General features: G+C 36.4%; 1 protein-coding gene across 2 annotated transcripts in view; it reads right to left on the minus strand.

The window, feature by feature from the left end:
- Positions 1-24,126, minus strand: part of Mcr (macroglobulin complement-related) — a 155,827-nt gene that overhangs the window by 37,860 nt on the left and 93,841 nt on the right. For both annotated transcript variants that reach the window (XR_016303000.1, XM_089638742.1), the window contains exons 2-3: positions 5,747-6,471; positions 687-867 (exon numbers count right to left, since the gene is read on the minus strand). Coding sequence is in view for 1 of the 2 variants with exons in the window: in XM_089638742.1 (XP_089494868.1) it covers positions 687-867; positions 5,747-6,459 (894 nt within the window). In the remaining variant the exon portion in view is untranslated. The remainder of the gene's footprint in view (positions 1-686; positions 868-5,746; positions 6,472-24,126) is intronic.

Consider the following 24,126-nt stretch of genomic DNA (forward strand, 5'->3'; position numbering starts at 1 on the left):
ATGGATATGAGTGTGAATATAAAAATAGCTTAATTTTTTTTTTTTGTATATTTAAAAAAATTTTGATACTAAAAAGTTGAACCTTGATCAATTTTAATGGCATTATTTTAATTTTAATGAAATTTTTTATTTGGTATGATAGTCTTCAAAGCATCCACCATACGTTTTTCGAGCGAGCTTATTGTGTCCAATTGTTCTGAAACACTTGCTATTTTGAAAAATCACTATGATGCCGAACGCTAACAAAACTTTTTTTTTTTTTTGTTATTTGTTTTTGGGGTATTATGCCGTGTTGCACTGCACACTGCAATGCTGTCCGAAACGTTGGCTAAAGAAGGAGTTAGCGCAACACGGCATAATACCCCAAAAACAAATAACAAAAATACTTTTGGCCGTGAAAATCTTAAATCATATTTGCTAACAAAACTTCATTCGTAAATATCAGGGAAAAACTTTACTAACTTATTATTGCCAACACTAAGAAATGAACTCATTGTCTGTAGAGCGATAAAATTTGAAATACATGTTACTTGTATATCCATTATTCGTTTTTAAGCCGACATCTTCAGGCCTGCAGTACTGCGTGGTTAAAGTTTAAGACATAGCGAGGCACCGAGTACACACTGTCTTTGTAAAAAAAGAGAGAAGTCTTGATAAAATTTGTAAGAAATGCAAATAGTGTTTACCCTCATGTTCAGCGTCTCCGGAACTCCTTGCTTCACCTCCTGGTTGATATGTGTCAGTTCCACTCCGTTGTTGGAGATAGAAGCTCTCACATTCATGCGCAGTCTCGCCCTGAGGATGCTCACGGACACCTTATAGATCTGGCCTGGACGGACCATGCGAGATGCCACAATGAAGTAAGTCCTGTAATAGTCATAATAAAAGAGGCCTTATTAATAAGCTTGATAAGGTGGTGTTTTGTGAAGCAATAAACAGCGCTATTCATTCAGCTAAATGTACTAATAATTAAACATATATGTAGATCTTGTAAAAAAATCACATCACAATATAGTTAACAAATGGGGTAGGTACTTAAGGTACCTACTTTCTTGGTAGATTTAAAAAAATATATTTGAAAGCGTTCCATTTTTTTGGTGTATCTAATAGAAAAGCACTGCGGTTGTTTTGACAGATGAAATGGAGGGAAACATTGTCTATATTCTTTGTAGCTGCATGTCATGTTATTATACACTCTTCATAGTTATATGCGGAATTTCTTCCATTGTTTTTACAAAAGTGAACTTGTTTGGATTGTGATAATGGATGGTGTCAATAATGTTGAAAGTTTTGCGAATTGTTTGTTTCAGTGAAATCAAAACAAAATCAAACTTCAAAGAGTGTTAGTTTAACTTATTGTAGCAATTCAAATATCAGTGTGGCAACGTACAATATACAAATGCAACAAAAATTATCAGTATAAAAAAACGGTAAATATGCAGAAAATAGGCAGCTACATGCTCATTACGCACATTTTCTTTAAACAAAGATTCTGTATCAGTTAGATAATAATGAGAAGCATGTATTTCAGTTTCCGGAAATGGAAAAGAACCACAGACATCGGAATTAATAGACGAGAAGATAATGGCGAGGGGTAAAATCAACTGTTGAAGAACGAAGGGAGTGAAGCTGACTGTGATTCGTCAATAAATCAATCTGACAGTAAATAGGCATCTCGCATTATAATATCACCATTTACTTCTTAAAAGTAAAATCTGCTTTTGAATGAATAGACATTTTTACATGGGAGCGCAAATTACTCGCCACGTTATGAACAAATTTGCGAAGTCCAAATTCGGCAAAAAAATTCGGTTCTCTTTTCAGAGTCGAATATTTCGTTTAAGTATTTAGTTAAGACACTTTTATAAATGTTCATAATTTACTTCCCAGCAACCAACCAGCTTTGTGTTTCGCGTCCAGACGTTTCTCGATGTGATAGTAACAACTGATTCATATTATACGATGTGAATATGCTTAAAATAAAGTAAAATAATGCTTATATATGGAATGTAATACGACAATTGGGTTTATTCTCTTTTTCATATCTATTTTTACAAGTTTTCATAGTATAAGTCAACATTTTGCCGTGTTATTTCGTAAAATGAACCGATGATGCCTCGACCATAGTTCGCACAAGAATGATGACGTCACGTTTTCAAATTTCACTTGAGGCCATACGCGAGCACAGCCGGCTCCAATGGAACCGGTATGGGGAGTGGGGATAATACGCTTTTAATCACTTAGGGCAGGTCTACTAATATTCATATGTCTATGAAAAGAACACATTTTAGTATCTACTTAGTTAAAAAAACGAATAAATTTACGTCTTTTCTTCATGCAATGTTTCGGCAAAATAATATTAAAATTATTTTTTTAGGCTGGTGTTTTACTAAATCCAAACTAATAACTTATTTTAGGATCATATTTTGGTTTAAATAATAGAAGAAAAACTAACCTTAAAACTTTGACAGCAAAACAATGGCCGCCAAGAGAAAAATCGATATTAATTTTAACGAAACAACTATCAAAATGCATTGTTTTCCATTTCCAGAAACTGAAATACTTCTCATTATTATCGTGAGTGGTTTATTTATGTTATTATGTAACCACTACGAAGTGTGTAAAGCGTGTTCATATTTTTTGCAGATTTACCAGTGTTAGATATATGTATAGGAGGCCAGAATAATGTCAGGGAAATTATCTAATAATTCAAATTATATAATAAATGGGAAAAGAAAGAAGTAGTTATATATGTACGTATTGTTTATATCGATAAGAACCGTGTATTGCAATCATGCAATAATATTATACTAAGTTTTTCTTTCAGATTTTACAAGACTTATTTATATAAGAAAGCTGTGTGATTACTAAAATTGCTAAACAAAAAACTTTTACAAATAGGTACCCAACAAATTAATAAAAGCCAGTGCGAAAACAAAATCTATTTTCCAAATAGATAAAAATAAATAAAAAATCAACCCATAAATTTTATTTTTTACTATAATACATCTATTTTCAATTTTAGACCTAGTTGCTCCATCTCTTGGACCGGTTAGTAGCCAATTTCAAAGAAGAAAAAAAATACTTGACTGAGGATTGAAACTTCCTCCTCAGTGACAGACTAGAATGAATGAACCGCGATATCAACTAAGCCGAATCCCAACTGTTTCGTTAACTGCTGTAAACATTTAAATATGTCATCCGATTTCAGAGAAATGCGCGTGTGTGCACGTGTGTATGTATGAGGGCTATCGAAACTTGATAGAATGCATTGTCATTGACAACGAGTATATCTGCCGAGTTTCAGCTCGATCGGATGTCGAAAAGTGGGTTAATTTCCACTTTCAAGATTCAATTTAATTTATTCATTCAGTTTGCAGCAAAACAGACAGTGCAGTTTTGAAGGGCCATTACATCCCGTGTTCTGGGGATAGGAACCTGGGAGGGGTCTTATTGTGTAGGGAGGGTCGTGCCGTTTTCAGTCGTTACCATGGTTTGGTTCGGACAACATCGGGGCTTTGCCTTTTGCACGTTTCTTGAAAATGGCCGTTCTTTCGTCGCCACCCAGCGGGCCTTTCGGATGCACTTCAATATTGCGCGTCGTGACATCGTCTCTCGTCGTAATTTAACGCGAGTTGGGTGCATACATTCGACGACACTAGTTCCACGCTAAGACTTCGGGGTTTAGGAACACCCAAAACGGTAAAAACACCTTAAAATATAACGAGAGTGAGAGAAGCTATCGAACGGTCACTTAAACGCTCTGCCCGGAATTGCATTGGACATTGCTGACCGCTTTTCGTCAACTTTTTTCAGTAGTGACGAGGCCCATTTCCATCTCTGTGCAGCGGTGAATAAACAACATTTCCAGTACTGGGCTGAAAATAACTCAAGGCAACTTCACTCCCCAAAAGTGACCGTATGGTGTGCGATTTCCAAATTTGGGGTGATTGGGCCTTGGTTTTTTGAGGAAAATGGACGAACCGTGACTGTCAACGCTCAAGTTATGTTTCCATATTGGATATTTTTTTGAACATCAATTGGAAAAACTAACGGAGGAAACAGATCTGGGAGACATCTGGTTTTAACAGGACGGTGCTAAGGCCCATACTGCTCGAGTTTCAATGGCGAAACTGCGACAGATGTTCCCTGCGCGGCTCGTCTCTCTGAGGGGCCCGCTCACCTGATTAGAGCATTTGCGACTACTTTCTGGAAGAACTCAAGGATCGAATTCGGGAGGAAATCGCCGATATACCTGTCGAGATGTGCCAAAAACTTCAAAAATCGCTTTCATCAATGTATGCTGCTGGGGGCATCATCTTTCTGAATAAAACGGCATGCTGTACGGCTAGCTTTAGACTTGTAAGGTTTTCGTAAATTTACGACTTCTAGCCAATGGGCGTATTGGATTTTCAAAATGCAATATGCCCATTGGCTAGAAGTCGTAAATTTACGAAAAAACTTACAAGTGTAAAGCTAGCCTACCGAATAAAGTAAACTCATTCTAAGTTTGCCTTTTTTTCCAACAGCCCTTCAAAACTGCACTGTCTGTTTTAGTGCACCCTGTATTTATTAATTTAATCAAGAAAACAAAATGGAAATTCAAAAAGATGTATTTAAAAAGGGTGAGATATTTAAAAAGCACAAAAGCATTTTTGTCACCAATTTGTTTAAGAATATTATTGAAGAGCCTACCTGAAATGAATACTCAGAAATCAGAAGTGTACAATAAAATTGGCCGATGAAACTGTTAAGGTATGTTGGTACAGTGAAAAACTGGACTTTTCATGAGTTTGAGTGATGTTTGTAAGTTTTCAAAGCTGTAATTAAACAACAGTACTCTCACTCACCCTGGCCTGTCCGCATTTGTGGAATGAAATATAGAATTTATTCCTTATTAACACAATCTCAATTTATTAAACGAATTAAGTACAAAGGTACACGGAGAGAAATTTTGGCCTCACGATAAATTAACAAACCTTATTAATACAACATCAATGTTTTATCATAAGAATTTTTTATCGATTTGCCTTGATATATCATGACGATACACAGAATTTTCGTTATAGTGCAAAAAATTTTGGATTTTCATGAACACGTGTTCCGACATCATTTTTTTTTGAACAAGTAAAGTAGTTGTTTATTTTTTTTACAGTTTTTTAATTAAGTCCCGTTAAACTGATTGACATTAATATTATATTCGTAATTTATTAAAGGTTTATCAGGAAATCTGTTAATTCATTCGTAAGGCTAATCGAATTACCAATAATTTGAAGAGATTCATAATAAATTATCAATATTAATTTTTCTCCGTGTAGTAATGTCGAGATTAATTTTTGGGTTATTATGCCGTGTAGCACTAACTTCCTCCTTCTTTAGTCAATATTTCGGACAGCATTACAGTGTCCATCGTTTGGGCAAATGTGTAGTATGTGTTTAGGACCGGTAATTCAGCATAATAAACTAATGTGGTTTTCGGCGTTTACTTTGGGTGTAGCCGTCAAGTTCCAGATACCAAGAACTATTAAGCTTAGCTCGTAGTCTCTATTAATATTAATGGGGTTTTTGTGGATTTTAATTGGCTACATTAGGCGTGGTCGATTTGGGTCTTCCCAAGACTTCACGAACAAAAACAAAGCCGGTTCTAAATAAGTGCTCGGCAATTTGACCCAAAAATTAATCGTTTTTTTAATAGTCAATGAAAACTCAAATCACATCCAAAGGTAGTAATTATTTTTTTGCTTACGCTTCGTTGATGATGACACTGCTCGACTCCAGAGGCGGAGGTCTTCCATCATAACCACTTCCTCCACCTCCTAGTCGGTTGGAATCCTGCCAGGGTTGTCCACCGCCGCCGTAATCATTGGGAAATCCAGGGTTGGGATTCCCTTCCCGGTTTCCATATGTATCCCGGTCTCTGTTGTTGTAGGAACTGTCAGGAAACTCGTTCCTGTTATTGAAACCGTCCTGTGTGGTCTCATCCCTCAAAGGATCCCTGTTTGGGAAGTTGGGATTACTGTTTGGGAAGTTGGGATTACTGTTTGGGAAGTTGGGATCGTTCGGGTTGTTTGAGTAATTGGGATCACCGTTCGGATTCAGCGGATCCGGGGTGTTGTAGAAGTTCGTGTTTAAAGGATCCCTCGTGAAGTTGGGATCATAGGGATTATTTGGGTCACGTGGGAAGTTAGGGTTATTTGGGTCACGTGGGAAGTTGGGGTTATTTGGGTCACGCGGGAAGTTGGGGTTGTTTGGGTCACGTGGGAAGTTGGGACTGTCGGGGAAGTTGTAGGGATTGTTGGGGTCGCGGGGAAAGTTAGGGTTGTTGGGGTCACGGGGGAAGTTGGGGCTATTGGGATCGTAGGAACCTGGGGAGGAGCCCCTGGAGTAGTCCTGGCCGTTGCACAGAGCCCCCAAGCAGAGCAGTAGCGCCGCCTGGAGCGGGCGCCACCTTTCCCGCATTGCAGGAAACACCTGAAACAATCAGAATACCAAATCAGTTTAGAAAATAATAGTCCTGCCACTGAGAGTCCCTTTCTCATATCGGTTAATATCAGCGCGTGGGCGTGCAAGCAGAAATCACTAACTCATAAAATGACTGGCAAAAGTCACCTTTTACACATTATTTTTTTAAATATGCAACTTACACAGAGAGAGTTGGTGTACGATGACGATTGCGTGACGTAATCGCTCAAGCATCGTCTGTCTATTTCATTATCATACAAGACGTTTTCGTCGTAGGACGTACGTACGACCTCTCTTTGGAACTGCTATAATAGCTGTAATGGATAAATGACGCCCGGCGCGTGCTAAAGCGTTGTTATTAAATGGAATGGATTAGTAGTTCGGTTACTGCGGTTGTGCGGTTAGACTGGTTAGTAGTTACTAGGTCTTGTCACCAACAGGAAAATATTTCAATCCACTGACAGTTGATGTGACAGGGTAGGGGCGAATATTACGTCAAATCACAAAATAAGGGACAATTTGAATATAGGGGTTGAAAAACATCGAAAATTTTAAATTCCAATAAATTTTCTTAACAACTTATTCATTTGGGACCGAACCGATTGTATTCTGCTACGGATATCTTAAGATGGCCTGGCCGGTCGCAAATAACAAAAAGTTGTAGAGTTTGATAATCAAAATTTTATGTGTGAGGACGGGACGGTGTCATTAAATTGATGTTTACGGCAAGAAAAAAAAAACCCTAAGATTTTTTGGAATAAATAAATTATTATTAATATTTTTGAATTTGGGACAAGGGATTCGCAGCATTCAAAGCATGTATGAAGGGTTTTTATCTCTGTATACTCATTTCACCAAAGCCTTAAAATTGCGAAAATTTTCATACAAATGTCATACATGTAGTTTTACGTGAAATATCTAACGATTATGATTAGAGACACCCATTCATAGCATTATCGATATTTTCGCGAATTAAAGCGATAAATGGTGTTTTTAGCGATAATAAATAAGATTTTTTAGTCGCTATAATCTTGTATTGACAGATCGTAGAACGAACATGACACACTCTACTGTAGAAACATGTGCCATGTTGAGTTTCAATCAATAATACAATAAACATGTTTCAAGTGATTTTGCTAATTTAATTGTTTTTCTATTGTTTTTTCCCCTTTTTCCGACTCCCATTCCTTAATGTTATCCTATTTAGCTATAAACGCTTAGAAAACGCAAAATTAAAGCTATAAAAGCTATTTTTTTCAATAATTAATGCTACATTTCCTAAAAATTAAAGCTATGAATGCGTGTCTCTAATTATGATATAATATGGAGTAGTTCCTCGTTTGGAATGATGGTTTCATATTTTAATAATTAATTTATGTTAAACACCAGATAAACGATAATCCATTTTTGTATAGATCGTCCAACTATAAACGCACAAAAAAATTTAAATACCTACCTATATGAATTGTTTTTGGCCGCGATGTCAATTGAACCCTTAGGTCCCTACTCAAAGTCAAAAGGCGTAGAGCGTAGACCATTACGCTACGAATGCATCCAGAGACCGGATTCAGATAATCATATAAATAGTAGATAAATAAGCATACCCTCCCTTTTGCCTTATTTATTAGATGTAGATTCAGTTATAATCGTCCGATCGATCAGTCGAAACAAGATTCCAGGCGATGCTTGTGTTTAATTCTAGATAAGATCATGTCGCCAGTTGACTCGGGAACATAATTATACAAAGGGCAAAACGACACAAACAATGGTCGGTAATTTACGTAAAAGTGTCAGTCCATAACGGAAAGGGACGCAAACGAATTGGGCAGTAATATAAATCAGGAACCCGCGACCCTATAGTACCTACTTTCTACATAAAGGCTTGCCGCCGATAGTTCCGTTGTAATCCCTCTCTGGTATTTTTCATAAATGTTGCGTGTAAAAGAAAGAGAGGTTGCAACGGAGCTTTCAGAGGCAAGAACATTTATCTATATCGGTACTAACATAGAATAATAGACTAGTGTTTCGTGATCCAAATATTTTCCCAATCGAGGGTTAAATTTACAAAACTGTGTTTGCGAAATTCAAATGAGATTGAGATCTACGATGTCAGGCCGCTGTAAGTGAGAAAGAGCGATGGGCTATTGATCTAAATGGAACATAAATGCATTCAAATTTACATGGAAGATACTTCTATTTCTTCTTTATTCTATGGGAACTAATTTGAGATTTGAGAAAAAATGTAGTACCTACCCACTACAAATTATTGCAATTTTTTGTGTTGAGGTACCTAAATGCCCAGTGTGCGTGTATTTTGGAGCAATTTAGAGCTGTTTGGAATTCTGCGTGTATTTTGAAGCAATTTAGTTCAGATATTATATAATTATTGTTTGGAAAGAAGTGAAATACAAAAACAAACAAGCCTTATTCAACACATGACTTTGTGATTGAATTAGAAAATATTTATAGATATTCATGTAGATAGTGATCTATGGCTCCAAAAGTGTGTCCATAATTTCCGATGGCAATTAAGGGCAATTCTAGAGGGGGAGAAACTGTATCCCGGTCAGGGGTACAATTTATGTAGAATTATAGGATCGGGGGTAAATTAAAGCCTTATTCACGAGAGAGTTCAATATTCGATGCGGAGAATTTTGTAGCGAGACAGTTGACGCGAACGCTAGAACGCTTTACAGGCATGCTTCATCAGATTCAGACGCCTTTTCGATAAGAAATAATATGATAAAATTCTAAAAATGCGTAATTTTAAAATAATGACATCTTCAAAGGTAAATTTTGAGTAACACAGTCGTTGAAGTTCGAGTTTTTATTGATGGCACTTTATTATCAATTTATTTTGTATTATGTTGGTACTTACACACGCAATGTGTTAGAGAGTTTCATATGCGATATATACGTAATCAAAACATGATTGTACAGCAACTCTTTGAAAATACAAAAAAATCAGTTGTTTTCTGTTACAGTGTAGATATTTTATTTATTTAAAAATGAACCCTAAAGAAATGTATACAGCGAAAGTGCTAGGACTAAAACAGGTAAAAAAAACTAACTTTTAATGGCTGTGCTTGTGGTATCTGTACATTCCGAACGCCAATGATTTGACTTCAATCCTACACACAGATTAAAAGACTCGAACCTTACACGGCGAATTAATAAAATGGCGTATTACAAATAATACACAGCAAGACTTTATAACAGTTTTATCATAGCCATATAATTTTAAATACAAGAAAACAGTATATATAAGTAAATAGTAGTCTTTCGAATATAGAAGAATTTCTCTAGGTACTCTTCAACCTCGCTGAAAGGGACGAAACATCTAGCTTATCAGGTGTTGACATCTCGCTAACAGAATCAGGTCTCGAGCCTACGACTGGCTAAGGATCTCTGCTTGGTTCAAGGCCGTGCACTCGCTTATATAGGCCGTCCGTGGTACATAAGCTAAAGCTTATTTTTGACATACCAAGAAATGGATTAACCATCAAGTAAGTAGTCACCTAGGCAAACAAATACCGCCAGGAAAAATGGTACAACTTCAAATGACGCCCGTCAGATTCAAAAATAAAGACTCCCCCTTTGAACGAGGCTCGAGGGGTTGATAGACACCCCCGCAATAAAATTGAACAGCGCAGATAAATTATCACGCAGAGATGGTTTCGCTGTAAACTCCGGTCCGAATACATTACGCACAACACACAACACGTGAGTGTGTACATTGTACAGTGTTCGTACAGTGTATAGTATGTACATACGTTATACATGGATACAATTATATTGTCCTGACATGTAGTTCTATTATATTATTTCAAAAGGTGCTGCGTAAATATAATCATTGTTAAGTGGAATTCGCCCCAAAATGCAAAGAATTGTCGAAATACATAAGGTCATTATTATTAACAATATACTTTCGGTTGTGTATATATAACATTAACATTTCGAAAATACATTAGTCTTATTATATTTTCAATATATTGTGTATGAATTAATGAAATTTAAAGAATTTGTGCCACCGTTCTTAAAGAAAGTTTGTGGTGTAATTGTTATGGTAAGCATAGTTGCCTTACTTGGTGATCGGGAAAACTGGACTTTTTATATTAAAAATAATTCTTTTAAAAAATATATATTTTAGAGAATAACAGCTTTTTCAACAAAAAGAATCGTATTTTAAGGTAAAGGGTAGAACGAATTTAAGCTTTTTGGCGTTGAAAGCTCTGTATAAATAATGTATGAATGGGTAATTTGACGCGGAGAGCAGAAAGCAGAAGAGATAATGGGCAAATCCCGGATTATATTAATTTTCAACCAACGATATATGAAGGTATATAATACTAACCAATGATGATAATTTCAACAGAAATGGAATAGTTTTTTAAAAACACCACACATACGCCAAACAAAGCTTCGAAAGCATTTCCAATATTGGGGAAATTTGTGAGGCGATTGGCAAAGTTGCAAATTGGTCCAAACTGACTGACTGCCTTCTTCTACCATACACATTCGCGTCATATATTCTCCTTACACTCCTGTCTTCGTTCATTCGCTCTACACGCCCAAACCATCGAAGCGTCCTTTTCTTAATCTTACTCACTACGCTTACATCAGCCTTGCATTTTCCAATCTTTATATCCACAATTCTCACACGATTATACATGGTTTTACGCCCCTACGCCTCAGGGATCTCATTTCTACAGCATTCAGTCTGCTTTCGTCCTTCCTCTGCCAAATCCATGCCTCACTGCCATACAGGTATGGCATTCACAATTTAGGAGGCGGGCATGTGTACCACCACCCCAGGGCATACATCAGGGTAGGTACCAGCACTCCATTGTGGAATGCTAGCTTCGTTTCTTTGGACGATTTTTTTTAGCGCCAGCCGCATTCAGTTTCCTGCATTTACCTTCTCTCCATCTTTCTAGCCATTCCACCTCTTGCAAACATACTTCCCAAATACACAATCTCATCCACCTGCTCCAAGTATTCATTATAAGTATACATTTATTATATGTATTTTTATAAATTATATTTCTGCATTATGTCAAATTTCGACTTGTATTATGTCTGTAAATGACCCAGGGGCGTTCAATAAATAAATAACTAAAGTCGTTTCAAGCAATGTTTCATATTATGAATATTGTGGTCTGTCACCGGGGATATAATGTATTAAATTTCACTAATACAAAAAGAAATCTGCACAGGAATGACAATAAACATAATACCTCGTGTTTAGAAGTGTGTGCCTTGATATTAGTATATGAGCTCACCCATAGATGGCACTAGATGAGTATAATAGGCTACCTATAGATGGCGTTAGCTGTCGAGAATAATAGGATAATAAATAACGTGAGAATCTCAAAGTCAGGGTCCAGATTATTCCAACCAACTTTAATACATTTTCAGCGTAAAAAGTTACTTCATCAGGGGTTGGTCCAGATGAGGATTAGATTTACATAATGAAAATGGTAGAACCTGAAAATTAGTACCTACGCCAAGAAGATTTAAATAAAATAAAAGTTACCTACCTATAAATTTTATGCAGATTTGCGTAAATAATAAAGCTCCAAACGTAGAGCTAGTTTCGGCGGCTTGGGTTACTACAAAAACTGCCATAATCACATTAGTGACATGAAGCTCTGTCTCGTACATATAACCGATTAAGTCAGTCATACTCAACCTGCGGCCCGCGGGCCGCATGCGGCCCGCCGAGCTATTTTGTGCGGCCCTCAATACATTTAATATCAGGAACATGATTTACAAAATCTGGCATTCTATATCACGTTAATTTGAGATTAATTGCGACTTTGACTTATAGACATTGAAACCCGAAGAGGATGGTATAAGTATAATATACTATCTATATAATATAATATGGTATAAGAGTGTTGCTACTGCACACGCTAGATCTATCTCTAAAAAACAAAGATTTGACAGACAAATATACGCGCAAATAATTTTGCTCGTGGCAACACATAAATTTTTGACAGTTCCAAAGTTAAATGGTTACCAGTGTTACTACCAACGAAGGCGATGTCTACTAAACATAATTTCAAATATTTTTTGGGGAGCACTCATTTTTGAATTCTTTTGTGGGGAATTATTATGTTTTACAGAAATTCTCTAACAACCCCCCCCCCCCCATGAATTTCGAATAATAAAAAAAAGTATAGTGTTGCGGCCCGCGTAGCTTTACAAACATATGAATGTGGCCCGCAGAAGAAAAAGGTTGAGTATCACTGGATTAAGTGATAAGCGGCCGCTACACTACTCGCTTCGACGAAGTCCTCGACGAAGTTAGCCGAAGTTCGAAGTGCGTGCCCAAACACTCGTGTAACTTCGCGAGTAACTCAGTCCAACCAAGCAGTGATTGGTTTATTTATGCCGTGACGCTTCGAGTCCTTTGACTCGGGCGCATTTACCGACAACAATCGGAAGTCGGGCGAAGCGAAGCGAAGTTGCCCGAAGCGAAGCGAAGTTCGTGCCCACACTATCGTATTCGGTCAACTTCGATCAACTTCGCGAGTAGTGTAGCTGGGCTAATACAGTTGTACTTACGAGCATGCCAATCTTTATTTGCGTTTATTTAAAAACCATGTTTTTGTAGATAGGCCCCTGTGATCCTAAACCTGAGGTTTGTTCCCACAGAACCGGTAACAGAACATGGCTTAGACCTTTGACTGTGAAACTATGCGATCTAAGACCAAGTTGAAGTATTTAGTAAACTTTATAGTATTTAAAGCACGTGCTTGGGTTCGGCCTTCGTCCCTTCATAGAAACCTAGAATTAATTAAGTTCCAACCTTAATCTTCAGCTATGCCAATAAGCTCGTCGTTTATTTGATAGTTACTAAATCCAAACACCTTAGGTAAATTAGTAGCACAGGGAATACGATGTGATCTAAGCTAATTTTGAGAATAATCCTCGAACTTCCAAGCAATTCACCGGGGGAAGGTTTAGTGATACTGAATTTCTTAACATTTACGAAGGTTGAGTAACATTCGCGAGAGAGAGTAGTGAACAATATATAAGGTCATTGATATTATAAAATAATGTTTTCATTACATCGTATCGTGCCCTTGGAACCAAAAATTTAACCCTTTTGCATCAAAATTCTTACGTTTTTTCACTCTTTAAAGCACTATCTAAAATATGAGATAATTAATTATTCAACAAAATTCTAAACAAAACATAAAAAGAACAAGACACGCATTGGCATTGGGACCTAAATATAATATATGTTTATTATTATTATGATTCCCAGTTGAGACCGTTACCTTTTTTTCTTGGGTGTCCTATTCTGTTTCATGTTTCATTAGGATTTATTAGTAGTATCTTCTTCTTTAATGGTATATTACATTGCTGGTTATAACCTTCAAAGTTATTACAATAAAAAAATAATATTTATTTATACTCTTAGAAAAAGTCAATAGGTGTGCAATGTAAATAGAAATAGATATGTTTATCCGAGACACTAATAATATACAGGGTGTATCGGCACGTACCCGACAAACTTTAACCAGCTATTCCTTAGCATATTTGGAGTAAAAAATCTTATGTGCACTTTGCTGTCCGGTAACGTTTTTTTTTAATAAAAAATTTATTATTCATATTTTCACCACATGTCACCACTGTTTTATCCTTTGACAAAGTTTGAAAACCCATCTGGCAAATATTTTATTCGAATTCCGTTGAATAATGCACGTGTGTACCTATATTGGCGCACGTTTACAGTCACAACGAAATAGCACAGCACCATTCGTCTCATTTTTAACTATTATTATTTAGTGTGTGCGAAAGAGCGAAGACGCTTTTTGACATACTTGCTTATAACAGCTGTTGAACACGAAACGCATGCCAATGACAGTGATGTAGTGTGGAAATTTTAAAAAATTTTGTTTTTAATTGAAAAAAAAATGCTACCGGACAGCAAAGTGCCCATAACATTTTTTACTCCAAATGTGCTAAGGAATAGCTGGTTAAAGTTTGTCGGGTTAGTGCCGATACACCCTGTATAATAGGCTACAAACCAACTATTAAGATCTTTGTGACCGTTCAAAAAGAAAGCTGCAAAAAATATGGGAAAAATTAGTTTCAAGATAATATTGTTAATTCTGAATTTGAAATATGATATCGACAAATATGACGTAATAAATATGGTTTTATCTTTTATTTTTTTCTGTGTCTTGTTCCGTTTCATGTTTAGATTTATTAGTAGATGTGGGCACTTTTCCATGGGCCGAGCACACTTCATAAAATGGAGCTTTTACTGATAAGCCACTCCATTACGTAATATTTATTCAAAGGATGGATGTATCTGAGTGCTGTCAGATGCAGAATACTTATTGCTCCACTGATATTGATAAAACATCATTCAAGTTCAGTGGACTGCGAAATTGGTTCGGTAACACTGAGGAACGATTAAAGGGATGCTCTGCCGCTGAGGGCACAGTTGTTATGTAGTCTCCTATTATCAGGTACCTACCTACATGCGTCGTCCATGATGAAGGGAGAGAGGTTACAATTTACATCAGCGGTATACCTTGTGGTTTAGGATTACTAGTAAGCGTCTCTCTCTGGTACACGTGTTGTTTATCAAGGGGCAAGAGCTGGAGGTGTAATGCGTGGTATACCTTGTAAGAGTTTTAGTAAATTACTAGCGCAGACCCGTGAAAAACAACAGAATAGTCTGAACTGTCCACAAATCAGTTCCAATTTTGAAAACACCAGTTAAAATTTACTGATAAAATATTATATTATATACAGGTACCTACTTTATTGCTTGTCCGAATTCTTCACACAATCAATTCTAATTTTTAACAAATTATTATAAGCAATAATTAGTCGCCTGAAATATCATCATACAAATTGAAAATATCTCCTGAGTAAAAATAAATGCCGCCGACGGGAATTGAACCCGCACCTTCTGATGTCCGGTCAGGTGCTCTGGACCACTGAGCTACGTCGGCTTATTTCCAACACGCCAAATAATACAATATGTACTAGTACTTCAATCAACAATTACTGCTTATTATATTTTTTCACCTGTAAACAACCAACTTCATTTTGTAGGAAAGGCTTTGTTAGTGCTAAATTTCCCACTAGATGGCGTCGAGACATATTATATCTACCTTTGTTGGTGAAATATTTTGACTTGTCAAATATTATTACTTTTTTAAAGATAAATTAATTAATGATAAATAGATTTATAAGACAAGCTTTTTATGCATAGCATAAAAGATAACAAATTACTATAAGTATAATTTACTCGCCTGAAATATCCATACAAATTGAAAATATCTCCCGAGTAAAAATAAATGCCGCCGACGATTAATGCTTATAATAATTTGTTATCCTTTATGAATTATTGTTTCTGAAATATTCTCTTGGGTTGTGTATTTTTAGAACATCTCCCCTTCGAGTAAATACGCAAAATAAGGGAAACTCATTCTCGAAGGGTTAAGACCTGATATTGTTATATTACCTTCGTTTGTATAATAATGAAGGCGAAATTGTTTTTCCCAATTTAAAATCAAACGAAGCTTGTAATATTTTTTACGGTGACAAAAAAAATTGAAATAATAGAAGAAATGTTTTTTCTGCTTAATGCCGGGATCACAAGAGGACAATTCTTTAGTTCCCTGTCCCTGACCCGTGAACAGCCACAACCGCGCAGGGCAAGACAATGGGACAATACAACAATTCTACTGTAGTTCAAACGCGGAACACTGTCACAGATACGAGATACGACGACGCGCGTTACGTTATATTATCTTTCTATCGGTCTTTTACTAAGATGTATTGTAGTGTCCCAGTTACGCGAAATACTAAATCCGAGCACCGAGTTACGAACACGCGGAGCGACTGGCTACTGTCCTACTGTTTTGTCAAAATGCGTTTGCACGCAGACAACGCGGCCGGACGCGGTGGTTGGGGTAATAAACTATACTGCGGAGATAGCTTACCCGTCTATCTCTGGGATAGTGTTTTGGCTCATTGTTCTGTCTTACAAACTACTTTTCACACTAGGACAGAGTGTCCGGAGCTGAGACAAAACAGTATTGTACTGTCCTCGTGTGATCGCTGCATAAGTCAACTGCCCGGAGCCATAGTGAATATGGCATTTATGGCATTATGGGGGGGAAGTTCAGGAAATATCTGGCTATTCAGATCTGATCACTAAGCATGGCTAAATTGATGCGTAAGAATGTGGAATGATATTATGTTTCCATTTTTATTTAGAGCTTACAAACAATTAAAATAGCTGAACTAGCACTTGTGTCTGTAAATCGTCCATTTCTGAAGCATATACCGTTTTTATTTGGAGTGAAGTGGAAGACAGAAAAAGGCGTATCTAAAAAGCTTTGGTCAGATTTATTAATAGCGTTTTAAGGAATGCTGTAAATGGGCCATTATATATTACATCTCATGATTTTTAGACATCATCTTCTCTAGAAAGCTTTTTACGGTACAGTCCACCAAGAGGTACATCGTTCTTACAAGCTTTCTAAGGTAATAAAAGGAAAAAGAAATGAAATATCTTCAATAATACATTACCGTTAGTTGATAAGAATATTTTCTTTGAATTACTTGAGAATACCTCGAGAACTAATTTTCAAATTACGAAATTGTTGTTGTTGTTAAATATACACTTCATTTATGAACGTGTTGTTATTTAATTAGGTTAAGATAGAAAAGTCAAAATAATAACCTTAAAAATATATTATTACGCTGAGACATAGAAAAATCGATCTAAAATTATAATTTATAACGAATCACCCGTAAACCTCAAATTTTACTGTGAAATAATATCACAAGAATTCACAAAAAATCGAGAGTGAAAGAATATCAGTATCTATAATTCACAAAAAAATCGAGAGGGAAAGTATATCAGTATCTATAATTTACAAAAAAATCGGGAGGGAAAGAATATCAGTATCTATAATTTAAAAAAATCGAGAGTGAAAGAATATCAGTATCTATAATTTAAAAAAATCGGGAGTGTATAACATAAAACTGCAATAACAAAAAATGTTTAGAAACCGTTGAAGCCTAAAAGGGTCAAAGTAGATCAGAAAATTAATTTAATATGCTGGCCCATTACTTAGTCCAGATGGCTTCTTCAACGTTCAAGTGCATCAGAAATAACCTGAGGCAGACAAAGGTCGATAGTGCGATACAACCACAGACATATTGAACCGAACCACCCATCTCGCGCCAAACGCCACACAGTATTGTATAGTTCAGTGGCGTAGCGATATGCTGATTGGTTCCTTGGCGTCTGTTAAACCAGGTACCTTTCGAAATTGTAATATCCTTGATATTAGTGTAAGAACTCACCCAGAGATGGCAGTATATTAGTCCATTAAGTTACCCATAGATGGCGTTTAGCTTTCAAGTATTGTAGAGACCGAATTTATGAAAAATAATGTGGAAACTTCCAGGTCGGGTCACGATTACTCCAACCGCCTGCTAACTAAGATATCAGAGCCCTTTGTCAATCTACCACACTAAAGTTCTAAGTGTTTTGTTGAGCCGGAGTTTTATTTAATAAGAGAGTTTGTGAGAAAACCTTGACACAAAAGTAATGAACAAAACCGTCCTTCGTGGTTTCAACCGAACTATTTTTTGTCTCCTGTGTGTGCTTGTGATTATTTATGCATTGTTTTAACACAATGTTTGCGGGGGGTTTTTTAATCAATCTACGCCGTAGCCAAAAAGCGGCCAATTTTTATCACGTTCGCGCGCAAAATTCCGTTTCATGTAAAATAGCTATAACTTCTGAACTATTGATCAAATTTAAATAAAATTTTCAGGATTTTACCTTATTCGAAATCTTTTATTATGATCTTTTCACAAATTTTTATATTTTTGAAGAAACATTTATGATATACATATAAGTTTAAATTTAAAAAAATTGAAAAAAACTGCACTTTTGTCGTATTGTCGATTTAGTCATTTTATGCACATTCAACATAGTATATATATTTTTTAAAATACATACCACTAAACACTAATATTGTTTGAAAGTATGAAATCGTTGGAAACAATTCTCTTTATGTAAAGGTACATCATTGAATTTACACATGTACCGGGTTTCGCTAAGTATTTTGCGTACCGCGCACACACGACATCGCTTTCGCAGATTCTTATTTTTACCAGGGCCTTCAATCTTTTCCAGTATATGTTTTCGCATATCCATCGATAGTCTTCCTAGAGGATCAGATTTTGAAGATTTTTTTCGGATACCAAATGTTGATGGTGTTGGTTCCGGGTCTTGACTATTATCTGACGAAATCTGATCAGCCACCCAGTGCTCTGCGATTTCCTTAAAAATTGTTTATATTTAATTTTCCTTTCTTTTACGGAGTTGTACACAACAAATGAGTTGAATAATGCACAATTTATTACACACATCGCTAGACTTTTTGTCCATTTAGTGGTTTTTCGTAAAATAGAATAATACGAAAGATATTGGTCTGCTCGGTCAACGCCTTTCATATATTTATTGTAATCGATTATCATTACCGTAGTCCATTTTTATAGGGTATTTTTTATGAAAAAATATCCCTGTTTCTGCTATCGTGGTACGAGAACACGCCGTCAGATGGAATGCAGGAAAACACTTCTTCTTCTTGACATATAAATTTATTAATTCACAATATATAATTGCAGAGGATCTTATTTTCCTCTGCTAAAACTTAAACTGAAAGAAATAAAGGTCTAGTTTCCTCTATTCTTCAGTTTTCCCTAGGTTTACATAAACCTAGTAATTATCTCACGACTGACTGCCTAGGTACGCATGTACCTACCAGTTATTTCAACACTCGCTCCTGCGTAGGTACGTCTGTACCTACCAGTTATAGCAACACTCTAATACTGTCTTTTTTCTGGGAGGTATCTGTATTTAAACTAAATTCTGAAGGACATTTTACCAAAATAAAGATGTTCCACCCGCTCGTTGGCAAACAACATTCTTAACATTAAATAAAATGCACTAAACTATTCTTAATGATACAAACGTGACTTAAACAATACAAATATTTTAAAGGGATTATTTTAAGGGACATGAAACTTTATTTGGGGTTTTTATTACTATGGGACAGGGGTGGGAAAGGTATTGGCAAATATTTTTAGGCATAATGGTTTAACTAGGGTGATCATAAAATATAAATCGAACAGCCCTATTTGAAAGCTGCCGCTGCTTGCAGTAAAATGTCACTAATTCTTAAATCATAAATGATACAAACAAGGCAATATGTTTATAAAAATACCAGGCCAATGAATTGTTTTATTGTAGGGTCGAATCTGCAAATGTGGGAAACTACACTAAACTTGAAAATACGAACTGTGGGAATGCGCCTGAAGGCTAAATTTTATTGAGCAATATGTAAACGTCGCATTCTGGAAGATACATACCTCCTCCCGTGAAGATACTTCACAAAATAGGCAAAGAATGCGACTGTTATCTTTATTAGGTACCTACTGCTTGTCTACAAAAAATACCAGTTAAATTTATTAAAATTACTAAAATAAAAATATTTATGCTACTCTTAAAACTAAAAATTCCGTGGAGTATGTAAATCTTATGACTAAAAATTGTGTAGTAGGTAATGTCTTAAAACTAGAAATCCCGTAAAATGTATATCTTATGACTAAATATCGTGTAGTAGGTAATGTCTTAAAACTAGAAATCCCGTAAAAATGTATATCTTATGACTAAATGGTTGTAGTAGGTAATTTCGCATTCACCTCCCCCCGTGAATTCATTTCACCTAGCGGATAAAACGAATGCGATGGTTGTATCTTCAATACTGCTACTTTAGTAGCCGGTCTGCGAAACGTACCGTGATTTGTTTGAATATCTACAACGCGGACTTGTCCATCGGCTCCGGGGTATACTTTTACTACCATACCCTTTGGCCAGGTATTCCGGGGCAACGTGTTGTCACATAGGATAACTACATCGCCTACCTTTATAGGTGGTATAACATCATGCCATTTAGAACGTTTTACCAGTGTAGGTAAATATTCTTTTACCCATCGTGACCAAAATTGGTCGGCAAAAAATTGTGCAATACGCCATTGCTTTTTTAGGCACAAATCGCCGTGATCAAAGACCCCTACGATTGGGGTGTCATATTTATAACCTAACAGGAAATGATTTGGTGTTAGACTTTCAAAATCCTTGCTATCGAGAGAAACGTGTGTGAGTGGTCTACTATTAACTATATTTTCTGCTTCTAACAGCAATGTGTGCAAAGTATCCGGGCGTGGTGCTTGCTCGCGTAATATGGCGTAAAACGTAGTTTTAATTGATTTTATTAGACTTTCCCAGGAGCCTCCGTGGTGAGGAGATCCTGGCGGATTAAATTTCCAATTTATTTTCCTTACCGACATTTCGTTATTTAATTTGTCCTGGTTTAGAGATGATAATGATTCTGATAATACCTTATCAGCACCTCTGAGGTTTGTTCCATTATCACTCCAAATAGTTAGCGGGTAACCGCGCCTAGCAATAAAACGTCTGATTGCTAGTATGGCGGAATCTGTAGTCAGGGAATCCGCGATTTCAATATGCACGGCTCTTGTTGATAAACATGTAAACAAAACACCGTACCGTTTTTCATTTCTGCGCCCTATTGTAACTATCATGGGACCAAAGTAATCCATGCCTGTGTGTGTAAAAGGACGTATATGATGTTGTAACCTTTCCATAGGTAAACATCCCATTAGAGGTGCCTGTGGTTGGGCTCTCTTATTTTTGCAAGTTTGACATAAATATTTAATTTTTCTAATAGACTGACGCGCATTAAGTATCCAATACTTTTGTCTTATTGCATTTAAGACGTGTTCAACTCCACCGTGGCTAGACATCTCGTGAAACTGTGTAATTAATAATTGAGCTAACTTATCTTTATTGTCGAGAATTATCGGGAAGACTGTACTTAATTGTACGTCTTCAATCGCCGCAATTCTACCCTGTATGCGTATTATTCCATTTACATCTAAATACGCACTTAATTGTCTTAATCTACTATCTTTTGGCAATCTTTCGTTTTTGGATAAAATTATAATTTCTCTATGAAACGTTCTTTTCTGAGACTCTTTTATTAGAAAATGTTCTGCTGAAGTTAAGTCATCAGCAGTAAGAGAATTATTTTCTGCTTGTTTGCCTCTACATTTGTTGATGAATTTAAAAACGTACGCTGTAGCTCTTAATAATCTTGAATATTTGGAGAATTTATTTAAGTCTATGAAACATGCCGCAGATGTGGTGAGTAAGATAGCCGATGGTTTTAACTCTAATAGTTCTTTGTTTATGCTATCACACTGTTTAGCCAAATTCTCTTGCGGCCATACTTCTGGAGGTGATTTTAGGAATTCGGGACCAGAAAACCATCGCCCCTCTAATCCTAAATCTGTCATCCTAGTATCTCTGGTAGCCTCATCTGCTATATTATCTTTAGTTGGAAGCCACCGCCAGCATTCTGAACCAACTGTTTCTTCCAACTCACCTAACCTATGCGCAACAAAAGGCTTAAAATTTCTTGAATCAGATTTTAACCAGCACATTACGGTTTTTGAATCTGTCCAAAAATGTTTCGAGTTAAAGGTGAGCGTGTGTTCACCGATTATACATTTATATAATCTACTACCTAAAAGGGCTGCTTGCAATTCTAAGCGCGGAATTGACATCGGCTTGATTGGGGCTACGCGGGTTTTGCTAGCAATAAAATTTACGAAGACCTGACCATTAGCATTTTGAACACGACTATAAGCTACACAACACATTGCCTTTTCGCTCGCATCACAGAAAATATGAAGTTGTCTGTCTACGGCGTTTTCACCACCGCATAAAATCTCGTAATACCTAGGAATTTTAACTTTACTTATTGACCTTAAGGCTTCCAACCAATGAAGCCATTCATTAAAATTACGATCATTTAATTTCTTATCCCAGTCAGTACCCGACCTCCATACATTTTGCAGTAGTATTTTAGACCGAACTGTCAGGGGTGCTAAAAACCCGGGCGGATCGAATATTGTCATAATGACTTTCAACATCTGCCTTTTCGTGGGTCTTTGCTTCCCAGAAATAATATCCCCGGGAATTTTTTTGAAGCTTAGATCGAATGACAATGTGTCTGAATTTGGATCCCATTGCAAACCTAATGTTCTCTGTGTGTTTTCCTCACCTTGTTCGAAACAAACAACATTCTTCGACCTGTGGGCTACGGGAATGTTTTCTAGCGCCTCTGGCGCGTTACTTGCCCAGCCGGTGATATTAAACCCGCCTTGAGCATGTATGTATGTAATATCTTGTATTAATTTCTTCGCACTTTCTACTGAATTTACACTATCTAAATAGTCGTCCATGTAATGTTTTGTTTTTATTGCTTCGACGGCCTGGGGATACTGAGATAAAAATTGATCCGCGTTTTTATTTTTTACGAATTGCGCCGAACAAGGTGATGATTTTGCGCCAAAAATCATTGAATTCATAGCGTATACAGACGGGGCTACCTTACGATCTTTTCCTCTCCATAAAAACAACTGAAACGGTGTATCTTCATCAATAATTTTAATTTGTAAAAACATTTCTTGGATATCGGCGGTGAATGCAATTTTATTTTGCCTAAATTTAAAAAGCATTCCTAGCAGAGAATTATATAGATCGGGCCCGGTTAAAAGCCTATCATTCAAAGAAATTCCCTTCGATTTTGCCGCCGCATCAAATACAACCCTAAGCTTTCCTGGCTTATTTGGGTTGTAAACAGCAAAATGTGGTAAATAAAATTTATCCGAGCTATCCGGATACCTACCACTGAAATTGAATTTTTTTGCATATCTTTTATCTAAATAATGTTGTATTTTGCTGCAGTAGGCTTCCGCAAATTCAGGGTCTTTGTCCATTCTCTTTTCTAAAGTTTTTAATCTATTTTCCGCAACCTGAAGACTATCAGGAAAATATCTTTCTTCTTCCTTCCACAGCAAACCCGTCTCCCAATGACACCCCTGACTAGCGCGTTTTGAGGTACTTTCTAACAGGGAATATGCACGTTTATCATCTTTGCATATTTTCGGGATCACTACTCCCATCTCGTCTATCTTAAAACTCTCTTTGATAATTTCATGCAATTCGCTATTTTCATTTTCCTGAACATGAAAATTGAATTCTACACTATTTCCCGTTTTCTTTGCAATATGGCCGAGCGCGACCCAACCAAGCTTTGTATAAGATAATGATACCTTATGTTTATCTCCCTGAACTATTTTTCTGGAAATAATTAATTCCCAGTTGTTTTGCCCAATTAACATTTGGGGTTTTACATTCCTTTCAAAGCGAGGGGCGTTTTTTAAGTGTTTATTACTCGAAATGTAAGAATTAGATAGCGCCATTTGAGCTGGTATCTTTAAATCCCGAACGGTTCGAGCACTAGCTATGTACGATTCTACTTCGTTTTTACCTTTTATTTTTACATTTATTGACATAGAATCCGCGTTGTTGGAGCTCATTTCATTGACTCCATGCAATGAGAGGTCACTAACTGGTCCAGACAAACCGATTTGTTTGGCTACTTCTTGGTCTAACAATGTGACGGTTGACCCATCGTCTAACAGCGCATGAATATCTCGGCTTCCGAGTGG

Source organism: Hesperophylax consimilis, chromosome 13 (assembly GCF_061612785.1).
Source record: "Hesperophylax consimilis isolate HC1 chromosome 13, BYU_Hcon_1.0, whole genome shotgun sequence".
NCBI lineage: Eukaryota > Metazoa > Arthropoda > Insecta > Trichoptera > Limnephilidae > Hesperophylax > Hesperophylax consimilis.